Genomic DNA, 17,883 nt, shown 5'->3' with positions numbered 1-17,883 from the left:
ATTGACGTCCACAAAACTGTCGTCTAATTTCACCGTTTGGGGATTGGAAAGCTCTCCAGATCCCCAAAATGACGTATGATCAAATGAGAAAGTGTTTTTATCTTTTTCAACATATGAACCTTTAACACTACTATCTGTTATTTTTGATATAAAGGCAATCTTCACAATTTTAATCCAAAATCTTTTTTTTTTATATACATTTCTGAGAATATTTTCTTTCTGTTTGCTAGCTCTCCAGTTTCTGTGCACTGGGAAAAAAAGGTCCAGTGTTTGTAAACAACCCTAGCTCAGTAAATGGGGAAACAAATCAAATGTCTCTGTTCAAAAACATTCAGGAGCTCTCTCACTGTTTAAATGACTCAATAAATCTGGAGGCGTTGGACAGTGGAGAGACCTTCGAATGTTGGAAAGCATGAAAAGAGATGAGGATGTTGCTCTATTCCTGCTCCATAGGTGGAAAATATTGATTTATTTTTGCTGTAATTTGCATTAAGAACAGTAAGAACGGACTCCAAATTCAGGAGACAGCTCAAGTTACAAATTTCCGTGGGAGTCAATAAAATAAAATCTTAATGACAAGTTAAACTTCATCCATGAACACGCTACAGTCGGCTTCTTACTCAAACATAAGGTTCCACCTTAAAAGATGGGGCTTTTGAATGAACATAAACTTTGTTTTGCTGTGAGAACACTAGTTCTCCCGAATCGTGTGGGTTGCCTTTAAAACCCCTTCAATATTAATCGTAAATATATGAAGTAAGGCCACTTTAGCCAATAACTATTCATTCATTCATTCATTCATTCATTATCTGTGACCCTTATCCAGTTCAGGGTCGCGGTGGGTCCAGAGCCTACCTGGAATCATTGAGAGCAAGGCAGGAATACACCCTGGAGGGGGCGCCAGTCCTTCACAGGGCAACACACACACTCACACCTACGGACACTTTTTGAGTCGCCGATCCACCTACCAACGTGTGTTTTTGGACTGTGGGAGGAAACCAGAGCACCCGGAGGAAACCCACGCAGACACGGAGAACACACCAACTCCTCCAGTCACCTGGAGCGGGAATCGAACCCACAACCTCCAGGTCCCTGGAGCTGTGTGACTGCGACACTAACCTGCTGCACCACCGCGCCGCCCCCAATAACTATTATATTTTTTATTATTAAAATCCTCCTTAACCCACAATTATGCAGAAATAGAGCAGCAGTAATAATAGCCTCGGGGGCTTGGTTGTTGTTATTCGTAAAGGGAAAGGGGCTGGCGAAACCATTATCTGTCTGTGTGGTTGAAATTACATGGAAAATTAAAGATATGTACAAAGTGAGTTCCAAATGGCCTACGGTTTTCACTTACAGTCGCAGTGCATCGGGAAAGTTTCTCTGGCCTGGCTGTTTTAGAAGCTGTTAAGTCCATAGTTCTTCCCTCACTAAGAGTAACTGAGTCACCTGAAGTAGGTGGAGGGACTGAATAAACTGTATCTCAGTGACACCAGCATCAACTTTGAGTGAAAAGTCTATAGGTCCAGCCTGCTGCACTTCCAGGGTCATTAGAAGGAGATTATACCCACTGAGTGTACTAATGACCCGCGGCAGGTGACTCGGACTCTTACAGTGGCTGTCTGTTGTGAAGGTATACATGTGCATGCTATTAACTCCGTAACACCCTCCATTCCTCACTAAAAGCAACTGGCCTTTGAAAGAGAATGGACTGAGTTAACCATATCTCAGATCAGTTCAGTGTACTAATCATCACCTGCCCACCATTCTGACTCTGTGTGTATGGTGGACGTTTCAGTGGCCTGGTTGTTTGGAGGCTATTATGTTCATAGCCCACTTCTTTCTGCACTGAAATGGAAGGGACCGAATAAACTATCTCCGATCAGCCCTGGGGTGGCACTAACATCAGCTTGAGTGAATGGAAGTCAATATGTAGAGGCTACTGCTCAGTCTGCTGTAGTTGCAGGGCTATTAGAGCGAGGTTAACTGTGGTTCTGACCCACCGTGTGGACCTCTCGGCCTTGTGAAACTGAGAAATTCAATGTAGCGAGCCAGAACACCGATGATCAATGAAGAAAGGCTGTTCTAATGACCAGCGTTTGGCTTTTTTTCTTGACAAGTAGTGGATCAACACCTTTCTGGGACTGGGCCGTTTCATCAGAGCCGCGAGCTCAGGAGCGTGCTAATTATGCCGCATGACTAACACCATTCCTCACCTTCTGCAGGTGTGGGTTAGGGGCCTGACAACTCCTCCGCACGGCTGCGCTCTAATTGGACGAGATGGGAGCTCACCGTCTTTTTTATTTTATTTATTTTTATATTTATTTTTTATTTTTTTTGCTTTCTACTCCCAGGGGGCATTGGGTAGTCTGGGTAATTTGAGGCGCTGGAAAAGTTAGCGAAGACGAGCCTCTGACAGTCTGTTAGAATTTGATGAGCGAGAGGAAAGCGGCGGGTTTCTAATCAGAGACGTCTGGCTTGGGCAGCGTTGAAGGGGGAAAAAAAAAACCCCAAGCATTATTCATGCAATCATGAGTGGCCCTGCTGAGGTTAGATAATGGGATTAAGGCCAATGTGGCTCAGGCTTTTCGTAAAGGTTAGTGCAGGTGTGGACGGGCTCAATGCTAATAGCCTCCTGCTGCCGCTCAGGTCCTTGTCGCGTTCTATAGCTTCGCAGCCACTAATAACCTCCCGCTCCATTAGGCAGGATCTTAGACTCTCCCTGCAGAATGAGGCGAAGCGAGAGAGATCTCGAACCCTCCCCACGGTCCCTAATAATATCCACAGTGGATGCTGATGATGTGCTCTAATGTGATAATGTCTTTTAAGCTGATAAACTGTCCCCGTTTCACACCACTGATCTTACCACTGAAGCCTATACACAACCTGTGCATTCACAATTCACGGTTATTTTTCATAACATTTTCCTTATTTAAAGTTATGGTACAATTAGTCTTTTATGTGCTCGCACTATGAGTGTTAAACTCGGCATGGCACATAGCTGCAGAGCCTTGAGATCTTGGGTTCAGTCCTCACCGTTTTTGTCATTGTCTGTGTTCTCCCTGTATCGGTGTAGGTTTCCTCCGGGTGCTCCAGTTTCCACCCACAAATGTTGGGTAATTGAACATAGGTGAGTGTGTAATGCAGTGTCATGGATTCTTGTATCCTGTTCAGAGTGTGTTCCTTCCTGCCTTGTGACCCAGTGATTCCAGGTAGACTCTGAACCCAACTCGCTGCATTAATGTCCCTGTAGTGGATGTGCAAGTCTTTGTAGGTGTAGCTTTTCGAAGATGAAAGAAGGTCAATCTGTACAAGAGTTGTTTGTCCAAAGGGTTTATTCACACCAAGACAATCTAAAGTCATTGTGACATCATCCCACACTGTAAAAAATAGAATTTATTCCCCCTAAAAATGTTCAAGTGTCAAACAAGCAAAAGCAACGTTCTTCAATTCCAAACTCAAACATCAACCTTCATCGTTTTCCTTTTTTTTTCTTTTTCTTTTTTTCTCCCAGAAGTATTTTCCACACGATTAGAGTGTGAGTGCACAACAAACTCACAGCAGAACCTTTCCAAATAAATACAGCAACCACATCATCATCAACATCATCATCAGAAAGACAGCGAGTCACAGGACAAGCTTTTAACATGAGAACATAATAATAAGGTGAATAATATAGACTTAATTATATTACTATTCCCAAAACAATAACAATTAAGCATCCATTAGCTCTTCCAACTGTTAATCAGCAGAGGTGCATCAGCAGAGGTGTGCAAGCTGTGCTTAAAAGCGAATGTAAAATGTAATCACGAACAAAATGTATTTGCCAATTTTCCTCTTAAACTTACAGAACTGGAGTCCCCCACAGGGCCACCGTCACCCACAGGGGGCCATCACTATCTGAACTGAACCCTGCATCTCCAAATCACCCACTCCTATGTAGTACATTTATAGTGGAAACTAATGTAAAGAGATTTTTCCAACATATTGTGGACTATTTCGAATGGTGCATTCATGATAAAACGTTGATAGAGCGCCAGGTGCAGCAGACATTTGCTAAGTCAAAAGACGAATGGAGTTGCAAGGTTTTATTCCGGTAACAGGGCTGAAATATTAAATGGTATATATTTTAATAATGTTGTCTTCACAAGTTTTGAGAGGAGAAATATAAATTCATATTCTGAAGACGGTGAACTGCTTAAGATGGGTTTCGACCAATCAGAAGCAGCCAAACACTCGTGTTGTGACATCCTAAGCACAAACCCCACCCACTTCTAAACAATAAAACAAAAATAACAAAAAAACAAAAATAACCCAAAGCAAGGTCTGGCTTTAATTTAGAGCTGAAAAGAGACCACCCACATTTTTAGTGGCTCTGGTTCTGGAAGTAACAAATCCTTTGTTCTTTTTTTTTCCCCATAGACCGATAGCCATTTAGAAAAATATTTGTATAGTGTTTTAAAACATTGAATCAAACAAATCAGATAGTGGGTAAATCATATACAAAGACTTTATACAAATAAAATTGAAGCCAAAACATTTTTGAAAAATGAACAAAAAGGCAAAGGCAGAAGAATATGTACTTAACGTGTTTAATGTCAGAATGAACTACAAATCCCACAAAGCACTGCAAATGGTTTCAGCCCAAACACTTTCACCTCATTTTTCAAACAGATTTTAGACAATAAATTAGTGTGTTTATGTCGTCTTTTTGTGTTTTGTTGTTGTTGTTTGTTTGGTTAGTTTTGGTAACATCACCATCTCTGATTGAAGGAACTCACTCTAAGCATTATGGGTAGTGTACTTCTTTAAGAGGAATGGCGGAATTAAATTAGATTTTTCAAAAACAATGTTGAAATCATCACCTCACTGGTAACTGATAGTAAATGTGCGGAAAAATTGGCTGGAAAAAATATATATAACTATTAAAATCCCTCTAGCGATTATGAATTGGATTTTTACTTCCAGAACCAGACGGTTCAGTTCTATTTAAACCAAGATCTAAAAAAAATTCACAATTAGATATTCTCCCCAAATCAATCAGCCTTACGATACAAGATCCAATCTCTCAATCTTCACAGAGCCGAACGAAGGGCCTTGTTTGGACTTTAACCTCTCATGGAGTTGCAGCCGAGGCTGCTGGATGAGCCAATCCGGTCTAGTCTTCCACCAAAGCAGCCGGACAAGCCCTTGCTCCTCGTGGACAGAAGCAGGTCCAGGAGGTGTTTCTTCTGGACCTCCAGCTCTTCCTCAGGACTGGGTTCCTCCCCTGGTGAGGCCTGTTCTTCTCTGTTTCTGTCCTGGCTCTGAGCAGGCGCCATGTTCCTGTCCTCATAATCCACAGCTGCCTCGGGGTTCTCTTCTGCCGCCAGAGCTTCCTCAAACTGCTGCAGCAGACCCTGAGGAACACACAGGAGGGTGAATAGTGCAGAAATGATGTAAACAGTTTTGAATATCTTGATGGTTGGTGAAAGGGTTGCTACTGCAGTTTGTCACAACTAATAGCATTAGTTCCTAAGGCCATGGGAGACCATTTCTCATGTTTCCAACCGAACCGTTTTTAAAAAACACATTCTTGTTTGTCTTCAAGTCTTTTTGTAGGTTTCATAAAAATTCTGAAATCGGACAATGCCATAATATCCAGTACAAATTTTAACCGTTTTCATGTTAACGAACTTTGAATTTGGCTTGTGACGTATTGCTACCATCATTAGCCTTTGTGCTGCTTTAAAAAAGTGACTACTTCATAAAAATGTTTACATTAAAATTAGTACCACCTTAAACATTCTATTATTCCATTATATTTTGCAGGCTCCTACCTTAAGTAAGTGACCACTTTACTGACATGGTCACATTAAAATAATAATAATAATAATACCACCTTAAAAAGTCAGCCATTTTATTTAGTCTTCCACCCTAAGTAACTGATTTGCCAAATAAATGGACATCTTAAAAAAGACCCTACCACCTTAAAAAGACTCTCATTAGACTACTGTGTTCAATAAACTGCTGCCGGAATTTTACATCCCACCTTAAGAATCCAGCCACAAACAACATGCTTCAACTTCTTCATATTAGGACAGATGTATTCAACACTGTTTGTGATACGACTGATATTTTCAGATTCTGATATTTTACTTTCAACAATCAAATGTAATAATGTTGGTTTATGCAATAAATTAATTATTTTTTTATATATAAACAAATTAATAAATAAATAAAGTTTTAAAGAAGCTTTTTTAGTCACGTCTCCTTTAATTTAATTGTATTTAATTTTATCAATTAATCAATTTATAATTTTTTATTCATTTATTTCAGCCACTTATTACTAACAATAGAACTATTGGAGGAATGGGAGGAATAGACCCTTTTTTTACCAAGTTATAGTTGAAGGGCTACAGGATTTCTCCAAAAATGGTACAATGTCGTCATCCAGAGGGTCTATGTTGAACACATCTGTAGTAACCTGTGCTATGTACTATGCTGCTAAGCTTAATTAGTGTGTTAATGAGGTAACAGACTCAATTGGCAATGAAATTGAATGGAAGCAGTAAGTTCTTCTAAACCCCATGCAATGTCCAAAGCTTTAAACAAATTTGTTCATTTAAAGCCACTTTAAACCCACCATGTATTAGTGCTTGAGCCAGACAAAGTTCTTTAATCTTAAGTCTGATATATTTTCTAGCTCGTTAAACTCATACATTTACGTTTATCCAAAACGTCTATATTGTCCTTGTGTTTGTCCTTGTATTTTTTTTAAAACCCCACCCACCGTTTACCCTGTGCCAAACTGTCGCCTATAAATCTCCCGACAGCTGTGTTATGTATCTCCTGCAGATGTAGCGGACCTACCTTGAGCTTGCTGAGGCTGGTGGCCGAGCCGTGCCTGGTCAGCACGTGAGACCGGACGGCTGCCTCCTGGCAGATCAGGACCAGTAGCCCTGCAAGAAAAAGTCCTTTGACCATCCCTGGCTTTCTTTGGCTTGAGACTCTCGCTGTGTGGTCAGGCTGAGCGCCGAGCGCCTTCTTTTATAGAGACACTCAACTGTCCAGGGCTCATCCTTTCACCAGTGTGTGAAGTGCATTCCAACACCTCGCCTTTGATAAGGCTCCTGGGCAGATTTCCTTTTAAGTGGCTGTTTGGTGCTGTGTGATGTGCCTTGTTGCGGGAAAAAAAAAAAAATCGGATACAAACAGGGGGTGACCTCAGGAGCGGTTTCGAGGGCAAAGATGTAGAAGACGTGGCGTCCATCATCGGGCATGCATGCTTCCACTACACATACCTCGCATTGTTCCAGCATCACCTCATTGGCTATATCTTCACCCTACTCTAATATCTACACTGTTTCTTAGACCACACACCTTCCATATTTCTTTATTTACACCAGGAGGTGAACCTTTGTCTGGGTAATAATTAGCTGCGCTGACCTTTGGACCGACCCATTAATAGTCATTAATATTAGTGTCTGTGAGGAGTTGGTGTGTTCTCTCTGTGTCCGCGTGGGTTTCCTCCGGGTGACTGTCTGTGAGGAGTTGGTGTGTTCTCTCTGTGTCCGCGTGGGTTTCCTCCGGGTGACTGTCTGTGAGGAGTTGGTGTGTTCTCTCTGTGTCCGCGTGGGTTTCCTCCGGGTGACTGTCTGTGAGGAGTTGGTGTGTTCTCTCTGTGTCCGCGTGGGTTTCCTCCGGGTGACTGTCTGTGAGGAGTGTGGTGTGTTCTCTCTGTGTCCGCGTGGGTTTCCTCCGGGTGACTGTCTGTGAGGAGTTGGTGTGTTCTCTCTGTGTCCGCGTGGGTTTCCTCCGGGTGACTGTCTGTGAGGAGTTGGTGTGTTCTCTCTGTGTCCGCGTGGGTTTCCTCCGGGTGACTGTCTGTGAGGAGTGTGGTGTGTTCTCTCTGTGTCCGCGTGGGTTTCCTCCGGGTGACTGTCTGTGAGGAGTTGGTGTGTTCTCTCTGTGTCCGCGTGGGTTTCCTCCGGGTGACTGTCTGTGAGGAGTGTGGTGTGTTCTCTCTGTGTCCGCGTGGGTTTCCTCCGGGTGACTGTCTGTAAGGAGTTGGTGTGTTCTCTCTGTGTCCGCGTGGGTTTCCTCCGGGTGACCCACCTTGCGCCCAATGATTCCAGGTAGGCTCTGGACCCAACGTGACCCTGAATTGGATAAGGGGCTACAGATAATGGATGGATGGACACTGTGGGCAAACATCTGTAAACATCTGCTCTAAAATAAGAGGATTTAACCCCCCCCACACACACACAATATATATTTTGAAACATTTCTCTAAGAATTTGATGGCATCCAGCCATGATGGCATCACTGAGGTCATACACTGATGTTGAATAACAATTTCTCGATCACAAAAGCCACTCCAAATCAACCCAAAGGTAAAGAATGGAGCTGCAGCCCCAAATACTTGGGACCTTTAATGGAGCATTGTTTCCGTAGGCTCATGTGCCCCTGCTCCAGTGTGTTTCATTTCATTTCATTGGAGGTTGTAAGAGCTGATGTGCAATTGAATGTCTGGCACCACAATGGGTGCCTGTGTTCATTCATTATAAGGGACGTATACAATGAAGCTTGTCAAGAGTACTTGGCTCCTCAGGGGATGAAAGCTTCCAGACAAAATGGCATGAAGGGCTCACGGTAGGGGTGAGGAAAAGATATAGTTCATGTGATGGTACTGGTCTGGCACCAATTACTGGACTTCTACACTCAGAGGTCTCTGTGGAACGGACGCTTTAAAAGAAATACGGAATAATGAACAATATCAAAACAGCTCATGCCAGTTGCTCCTCATTAACTACACAGCCCTATTGTGACTGAGTCTAGTTAATACTGTAATGACCAGCGATTACTATGGGGATGAATGTGGAGTAGCTAGTGCTGAACTCCAGGGATGAAGCAGTTGTTCAGAGGACACCCCTTATAAACTAGCGAATGCAGCTTTTGCACACGTCGACTGTACCATCTCCACAGAAAGTCATGAAATGATGTGTGACACTCTGAAGCAGCTGTACATGACCCTAAAGGAACAATCCTCAAAGTCAAGTGTCAACTAGAGGTGTATAAATCGGTCCCCAGTATTGGAGAAGTGTAGAACTGCCCAATAAAACTCTGCACAATACATTTGGGGGTGTTCTAGATTGTTTTTTTCAACCTGAACTAATGACCCCTCATCCGTCAATGATGCTCTTATAGCAGGACGCCATCAAATCATTACCAAAATGTTCCACCTATGGTACAGCCTTTCCAGTACTGACCTTAAACATTCAGGGTTAGACAGACATCCATAATAAAAATCACAGTAGCTCCTGAAATGAAGTGTGTGTTTCTGTGCGGGGGGTGGGGACGGGAACATCTTACGTACATAATTGAAGTGTCCCATGCAATACATCTTTGTCAGTCACGATTAATTTTTTCCACTTAATACTGTCTACCAAATACCTTCCTCTCATTTTGGAACGCAGGTCCTGGGAGTGTATGTGTGGACGCCTTGTGATGGACAGGCCTATTTTGTAAAGACAAATTTGCTGCTTAAAAATAGGACTGTCGGTAAACAGAGGAAAAAGATGTGTATCATTTATAGCGTCTTTCTAAAATGCCTTCTACTATGTGAATTAAGAGCGTTCAACTTTCTTCATTAAGATGGGATTAGTTCGCTCTCCATGGTGCTGAACTAATTATCGGTGCGTTGTTCAGATCAAAATTACTTCATTGTGGCAGTTTCATACTTCATTCCTGAGGGTACAGAATATGGACGGAATTTTGCCTTTGGTGAATTTGGGAGTTGAAAGATTTAAGGACCTCATGGCCCGTGTTGTCCACAACCTTCCACCTCACTGCCATTCTCCTGCCTAGCCTCAGGCGTAAGGAGTCTTTTGACAGTTGAAGTCATGTAGAGCCATTTCGCTTATACCTTTTTCATGAGGGAACAATGGGCCTAGGCCTTAAGGACCATGGACAAGAATATGAAGGGGCATATTCTACCAATTTTCAACAAGCGAACCCAGTTCCAGGGTCTTAATGAAACATCTGTGGCATAAACAGCAGTGTTCTCCTGCTGTCTAAAAACAGCCCTGTTCAGAATGGCAGGTTTCGGCACCTGTACCTTTAAATGCGAATGAGCCAGAGATCAGTTCAGCACAAAAGCCCAGGAGTGAGGAGTGAGGAGCAGGAGCTCTGTGTTTTTGGCCATTTTTGCTTGGTTATCTATATACATTGTGCTTGTTTTCTTCATATTTTACCAGCACCTCTTATTTCTCCGCACTGTTTGGTTAGTTTTAATCCTTTTCACATTTTCTTTGCCCTATCACATAAATGCAGGTACAGCTCTGTGATTGGAGACTCGGACAAGGAGGCGGGGCAATTCTGAAGTGCCTTCGCTCAATGTAAGACTTTTTCAGACCACAGAAATTGATTTTCCCACATCTGCTGAAAGACACTTTGGACCCAGTTGATATGAAAGAACTCAAACATTTATTGAACGTTTGTTTACAGTATTCCATACTTCAACATACAGTACAATTAAATTACAATTTAAATATTCATATACATAAATACAAGTTTACATACAGTTCAATAAATATTCAAATAAATACGTTTTTCATTGGAGGTAACAATGCTGAAGCTCCTCTTAAGACTTCATCTCCTCTTTGGATCTGAAAAGAAATAAAAAGAACCGGGAATTTAGTGAGGATTATTTGTGAGGAATTGGTAGCTATTGTTAATAAAGCCAATGAGTGGTGGACTGGACTGCCCCCCAAGATTGGCCTACGCTGAGAAACTCACTGTTGCGTCCAATCGTGTTGCATCCCAGACTGGACATGGACCCGATCCTGTCCAGTCGACGCCCAAAACACGAGGAATATCTCTTGGACCCAGAGTCCAGTCTCAAGTTCTTCAGGTCTCGGGCCGAGAGGTAATCTCTAGCATCCGGCTGAGGCCGGGGACGACCCTGTTCTTCTGAAAGTCCACTAGCCGCCAGCTTGGGCAGCTCTGACGGCTGTGGTTGATCATCCATTGGAGCTGGGAATGCCTCCTCAAGACGATCGAGAAGAAGCTGGAAAGGGTCAAAGACAGGGGTTAGAACGATGTGGCTTTGGGGCTATACTTGAAGGATACCTCGCTCAGAAGACCTGCTGCAGAACTCACCTTTAAGACATCCACATCCTCCTTAGTGATGGTCCCACTTTGTGATGGGAATGCGCTCAGGAGGTGAACGCTTAAGAACAAGAGAAAGCAAGCGTAAGGAACGTAGACTGGATGCATGTTGTCCTCGTTGTCTGTTGCTAGGTTTGAAGCCTTGGTATTGAGTGTGTTTTTTAAAGCTCTGTCCGTTGTGTGTATGACCCCGGAGTGAGCCATGGAGCTCTTTTATACTTGAAGTTCCGACACTCTGAGGTATGTGAGGAATTGCCTGCTACATACCAACACCTCCTCCGATAAAGCTGGCTGTCGGAAATGATTCCTTTTAAAGCTTCTTTGTGCAAGATATGGGCCATATGACATAGTCTCTGTTTGGCGTTGTTTAGAACCGGGAGCGGGAATATGTGCTTGTGCTTTCCGTGAATTAGCACGGCGGATGATGACTCCTATGAAGAAGAATGTGTGTATCGTTTGTCAACAATAAACATGTATTTCCAATCAAGCTGGTCTTGAATCAGACCAATCCAATGATTCATACAATGTGTACTAAATACAGCGGGCACTTGTAAAATATGTTCTAAATATGACTGCCACTCAAAACATGTGTACTAAATATATTTGAAGATGTTCATGTTATCAGCCTTAAAACCTTCACTAACCAAAACTCTAAACGTGACCGTGAACCTAACGGTAAGCTCCAAAACATTAGAAACCAGTGTTTTGTGCTTGTGTAAGAACACCACCAAAACCTAACCCTAACCCTGGGGTAAACCAAAATGTAAATTCCAATAGATTAGAAAGTGCAGCGTTCTGTGTTTGTGTAATGCTCTCACAAACCGTTTACAGCACTGTTTCTGTAGCTTTTCTTCAGGTGGGTTAGGAGTGGACTAGACAAAACAGTGCCACCAGTGGATGGGAGTGTGCTTATGAATCAACAAGCCTCAAAAAGTAACTAATACCCAACTGTATTTGACATGACATATATTTCTCTAAATAGTTCTCTATTTGGAAATTGTTTGGGTTTCTTAAAGAATCCTTTCTTGCCAGTGGCTTTAAAGGTGCAGTAGGAAATTATATTTCATTCCCCAGCTAGTTATTTCAGCAATAAAACCAGTCCATGTGCCTTCTGTGCTTGAGAAAACCTGTTTGGAAAGCTGTAACTGGAATGGCTTTTCGTTATTGTGATGTGCCCACTTCGTCGACTGTGGTCTTTTTGACTTATGCAAATGGGCATTGGTTGGGATTTGGGGCGTTAGACCCCTGGAGGTAAGGTAGGAGAACTACACTAACACAGACAGGCACTCAGGTGAAAATGCCAAGTGCACCTTTAAGGAGTCCTAATAGGTTTGTACTGTTTGTGGTTATACGTTTATAACAATTGGCAAGTTGTCTATAATGTCATTTTTCATGCAATCATTCATTCTTTCCCATTCCAAACGTTTAGCTGGTGGAGTGAGAACAAACACGTACTTCCTTAAGACACGTGATGTCAACCATCACATCTTTTTGCACTTCTGCTAATGCTCCATCACTGCACTGCTCCTCATGTGGAAGAATAGCGCTGAGTGCCCATGTCTCTCACATCAGCTGAAAGGCGCCCACGCTGGCTGGCACAGTGCTCTGTGATCTGGGGAAAGAGCGGCCATATTACCTACCTACACAGAGAGAGAGAGAGAGAGAGAGAGAGACCACTTCCAGCCTTGGATCTCTTAGGCTACTTGTGTGGCCACCAGTGTTCATTTGAATTGATCGGCCTCTCTCTCTGTGTCTGCTGGTGCAACATGGGACTTATTGGGGCGAGGGTAAATGGAATTGGATGGATGTTTATATATAAACTAATGGCCCCAGAGTGCCAGGACTGAAGTAAATTGCTATTCATTATTTACACCTGATTATTCCTATGTACATTGGGTGAACATGAATCTATCACAGCACACGAAGAGCTGTGTACCATTTTGGACTTAAAGAGGCTTTAAAAGCCTACAAGCTTTTGAAGACAGTTGTATAATCTGGTAAGAATATCATTAACAATGGGACAGAATCTGGAGCAGTGGCATATAAGCATAAGGTCACCATACTCCATAACAGTACAACCACAGCCTTGTTTCTGGACCACCACAGTGCAGGTATGATTTAGGTGATGGATCAGTCTCAGCTCTGCAGTGACACTAACCTGGTGGTGATGTGTTAGTGTGTGTTGCGCTGGTATGAGTGGATCAGGCACAGCAGTGCTGCTAGAGTTTATATACTCAGGGTTGGGTGTGGACTGAGAATAGTCCACCAACTAAAAAATATCCAGCCGGCAGCGTCCTGTGTCCACTGAAGGAGGACTAGAAGACAGCCAACGCAAACTGTGCAGTGACAGATGAGCTACAGTCTCAGTAGTTAGGAGAATGTGGACCTGAAGTGTGGACTTTACCGAGTCTGAAATACTGAAAGTAAAGAAATGCCTATTTTTGAGGTACATAACACAGAAGAGTGGGCTTTTCCTTAAGTTGCCAGTGTCTTCCCATTCTGAAAAACTCACCACATAAGAATAAGGCAGGATTTATATGTTAATGAAAGCCAGTGTTGTGTGATAACATTTTTTTTTATGGTGCAATCTTCCACTCGTCATTCATCTGATGTCACTAACACGTTTCACCAGTACACGGTCCTGTACAGGTAGGTTGTTGTTGTCTAAACGTCCCTTCAGTGGTACAGCAGGGGTCTAGTTATGTACTTTGAAAGATGAAACAATTGAATATGGTACAATAGTGTTCCATATTAAATTAAAGATACTAACGCACCATTGTGGGTCCCTTTTTTGAAAGTGTAGAACTCACAATAAAGAACGTTCTATGCAGAGGTCTCTAGACTATAGAGAAAACTGTTGATGGCAGATGAGAAAGCTCTTGACCTGTGACCTCTAAAGGGCAAAAGACAGAAGCCTGTGCTCCTTTACTGTTAGTTTTACTGTAAGAAAAGTTCTGTATTTAATTGTTGTCAGAACAAAACACTGTATCTCTTGACAGGAGAAGGAAACCATCACAGTAAAGTAAGTCAAAGTAATAAGAATCCCTTTCAAGTCCCTTCCATTTGTATTGGAATATTACTTTTGGGCAGAATATAACACTTTCATACATGAATAATGTCAAGAACCTGGAGATACGAGGGTTTGTCCCGGACCAGTGGTCCTTTATTTGTGGGCTTTATTCCAAAACCAGTGGAAACGGGCCAAGACCAAGTTCCAGTTTGGAGATTGACACAAAATCCTCATATTTTTTTTTATGCAAAATATTTATTTATCCTCCACATACATTCTAGAACAGATCTGGACAAGAAATAAATAGATACACTGAGGACAACAGTAAAAAGCAGCAAGTATAGACCATAGGGTTACAAAACGAAGCTTATTTACAATTCTACACAGTTCCCACTCAATAAATAATACTCAGACAACAGACTTTACACTGGAAACACCGTGCGTTTAATTGACCTGCTTCTGCACAGTGATCTCACCCTTCATGTGCTGGAATATTTGAAGCAAGTCGATACAAAGCAGGATGTTTGCTTCACTGTGCTCTGAATAGACATCCACTGTAAACTCGGAGTTAATATTTCCAAAATAGAAAATACAGTCTTATGCAAAAGTAGCCACCTCTGTTTTGTTTTGTTGCTTTTCTAAATAGGAATGGGCTAATATTGACCTGTACAATACCTGCAATAACGTTTGCACAGGTCATATTTGACGGTTCCTTACTCCCCAGCTTGTAAATTTCAGTAGTCATGCATAAACAACGTACAAAAGTGTGTCCCCTGTGGAGAAGGATCAACAGCACATCATCTGACCAGTGGGTGCCAAGACGTTTGCACACTACTGTATTTCAAATAAAATAAGACAAAATACAGTAAAATCAAATAAAAAAAAGAAGATATGCCCTGCCCGAAGAATTTCAAGTAAGGAGAGTCTCAGTGCCCCTTATTCCAGTAGAACCAGAGTCTGCCAACAATAATAAAAATAATAATAAGTTAACACCTCCTTCATATATTGTAATAAACACTTTACAAGCATTATAACAAACCATGCATTACATGATTGTACTTGTTTTGTGTTACCTGGCGCTCAGCAGCCCAGGCCACTGAAGGAGCCGATGCGCTCGAGCCGGACCCCGAAGCAGCTGCGCAGTCCGCCCTTCTTAAAGCGGCTCCATGAGCGCTTGGACACAGTCAGCAGGTCTCCCAGCACACGCTCCAGCGCACTCTCAGGGCTGGACTCCTCTGGGCTCGTGGCCCTGTGCTCCAGGGCTGTGTCCTCACCGCCAGCATAGGGGACGTTAGCCTCCTGCTCCTCCTCCAGGAGCTCTTTCAGCGTCTGAGGGCAATGTCAGTCACTGTTAGTAAATAAGCCGTTAAACTAGAAATAAAAAATTAACCACAACCTACACGAGGTTGGAAGTTTGGTCACCTTCCATCACCCACACACACCATTTCCAGGTATTAGTTGGTGGATACTGTGCCATATATTACACACAAAATGTGCCATAACTTTTCCAAAAGGCTAGATTTCCAAAATGTGGAAAACACAGCAATTAAAACTTAAGGCCACATAAGAGTGTGCCAAGGTGGAATCGGATGGTGGGTCCACAAACATATATCTTCACCAAGACAATCAACAAGAGAGAGCCCAAACATTTGACTGTATATGCAGAAAGAGCCAATGAACACATGTGGAAACCAGTTGTTACTATACACTATTAGTGTGTGCACTGTTCTCCTGTAGGATGGCATATGTGGGGATACAGGGGATATTATTAGTGATTCTGGAGACCGAAGGACACATGCTTCTAAGACTTAGCCAATAATGCAATGTGGCATTCTCAGAACTCAATAAACCAGTGATGAAAAGATTAACATTTACAACAAACATCAACAAATAACAGTGGAAGAGTTTGATTGGATTATGTTTCTGTTCGAATTCAGTTTCTAAATATTTTACATTCAAAATCTGACATATCTGAAATTGTAGTGATATATATATATATGCATCTGGAGCATGTATAAAGCAATTAGAATGTCTATCTTGTGCAGAATCTATTGCAAAAAAGCGCGTAAAATCTGTGCATAAACGTGGACTCACCTGGAGAGTGGAGAGCGGTTTGGCGGCCGCCAGACTGAGCAGCAGCAGTGCGCAGAGGCAGAGCATAGAGCCGCTGGAAAGCATGCTGTGTGTGTGTGTGTTTGACTGAGAGAGAGAGAGGGAGTGTGAGTGTGTGTGTGGTTGCTGAGGTTTGGTGTGCTCTCGCCCTTCAGTCCTGCCACCTGGTGTGCTCTTATAGGCACACGGCTTTCGTCACGGCTCATGCCCAGAAAAAAAATGACTGGTATAAGTGGGAGGGAGCAAGGGAGCAAGAAGATCCTCATCCCAACAACATCAGTAAAGTCATGCAAGCTGGGAGGCGGGGCTGAGAAGAGTGGGGAGGGACATTGGACAGGTAATCCTCCCCCTAACATAACATTACGACGGAGGAGGTGTGGGTGGTGGGGGGAGGAGGGGGCAGATGGGTGAGGGGGGTGGATTCTCAAATCAAACCAGTCTGATCCAGATCTCAGCAGGTGGTGGACAATTAAGCGATGCAGGTCTGTGCTGGACACACATATGCATGCACAGATTAATACAATATTCAGATGGTTTGCTTTTATATCATGTTTTTTAATGTCCATCTAGTGCATATATCCACTTTGGATTCAGGCATACACTCTATGGACAAGTATTTAGACACACCTCTTAATCACTGATTTTAGATGTTTCATTAAGTCCCATTGCCCCAGGTGTATAAAATCAAGCACTTAATAATGCAGTCTGCCTTTACAAATATCTGAAAAAGATGTCTGGCTCACTGGATTTGAGCATTATGCTGTAATAGGACACCACTGTTGTCAGTTCATCAAATTTCTTCACTCCTAGATATTCCATGGTCACCTCTAATTGGTATTACTATAAAGTGGAAGCAATTAGGAACCACAGCAACTCGGCACACCAAATGTCTCAGACCAAATTAAGGTACAGAGGAAGATCACCAAGTGCTGAGATGCACAGTGCTCTTTTGACTTAATAACTAAGTTCCAAACCTCTTTTGGTATTAACATCAGCAGAAAAACTGTGCACTGCTAGCTTCATGGCATAAGCTTCCATTGTCAAGCAGCTGCAGGCAAGTCTTACAACACCAAGCAAGGTGCCAAGTGCTGGATGGAGTGGTGTAAAACAGGCTTTTCTTTCTGACCATTTATTGAACGAGTCTGGGTTTGGTGAAAGCAAAGGAAAGGGAAAGGAGGAAAGAAAATACTATTGGTTCATTTTTCAGGGGGTTGGCCTAGGCCCCTTAATGAAGCGAAACCTCATTGTTTCAGCATACCAAGACATTTTGGACAACTGTATGTTTGCAGATTTCCTTTACTGTTCCAGCATGACTGTACCCCAGTGCACAAAGCAAGGTGCATAAAGGACTGGCTGGGTGAGTTTGTTGTGAAAGAACTTGACTGATCCACACATTTGGGATGATCTGGAGCATCATTGTCTGACCTTACAAATGCTCTTATAAAAGAAACGTTAAAAAGTACCAGACACAAGACAAAATCTTTTAGAAATCCTTCCCAGAAGAATGGAAGCTGTTATAGCTACGAGGGGAGGACCAACTCCCTATTAATACCTGTGGACTTAGAAGAAGATGTCTTAAAACTCCCACAGTGGTAGTGTGTATGTGTCTC

At 42.6% G+C, this 17,883-nt stretch overlaps 3 protein-coding genes across 3 annotated transcripts; all 3 read right to left on the bottom strand.

Moving 5' to 3' along the window:
• Positions 1-5,108: 5,108 nt before the first annotated feature.
• Positions 5,109-6,966, bottom strand: nppa (natriuretic peptide A). Its single transcript, XM_066644703.1, has 2 exons — positions 6,853-6,966; positions 5,109-5,399 (listed from the first exon to the last, which is right to left on the bottom strand). The coding sequence occupies exons 1-2, from the start codon at positions 6,964-6,966 to the stop codon at positions 5,109-5,111; spliced, it is 405 nt and encodes a 134-aa protein (XP_066500800.1).
• A 3,658-nt stretch (positions 6,967-10,624) lies between these two features.
• On the bottom strand, positions 10,625-11,259 carry nppb (natriuretic peptide B). Its single transcript, XM_066644952.1, has 3 exons — positions 11,143-11,259; positions 10,776-11,050; positions 10,625-10,649 (listed from the first exon to the last, which is right to left on the bottom strand). Exons 1-3 carry the CDS (start codon positions 11,257-11,259, stop codon positions 10,625-10,627), a joined length of 417 nt encoding a protein of 138 aa, XP_066501049.1.
• Positions 11,260-14,431: 3,172 nt separating this feature from the next.
• On the bottom strand, positions 14,432-16,410 carry nppal (natriuretic peptide A-like). Its single transcript, XM_066644846.1, has 3 exons — positions 16,256-16,410; positions 15,235-15,490; positions 14,432-15,118 (listed from the first exon to the last, which is right to left on the bottom strand). Exons 1-2 carry the CDS (start codon positions 16,337-16,339, stop codon positions 15,242-15,244), a joined length of 333 nt encoding a protein of 110 aa, XP_066500943.1. The 5' UTR covers positions 16,340-16,410; the 3' UTR covers positions 14,432-15,118; positions 15,235-15,241.
• Between the last annotated feature and the right edge of the window lie 1,473 nt (positions 16,411-17,883).

Source organism: Hoplias malabaricus, chromosome 14, assembly GCF_029633855.1.
Source record: "Hoplias malabaricus isolate fHopMal1 chromosome 14, fHopMal1.hap1, whole genome shotgun sequence".
In the NCBI taxonomy this organism is placed as follows: domain Eukaryota; kingdom Metazoa; phylum Chordata; class Actinopteri; order Characiformes; family Erythrinidae; genus Hoplias; species Hoplias malabaricus.
The sequence above is the reverse complement of the archived record's forward strand: the minus strand, read 5'-3'. Positions and strand labels throughout refer to the sequence as shown.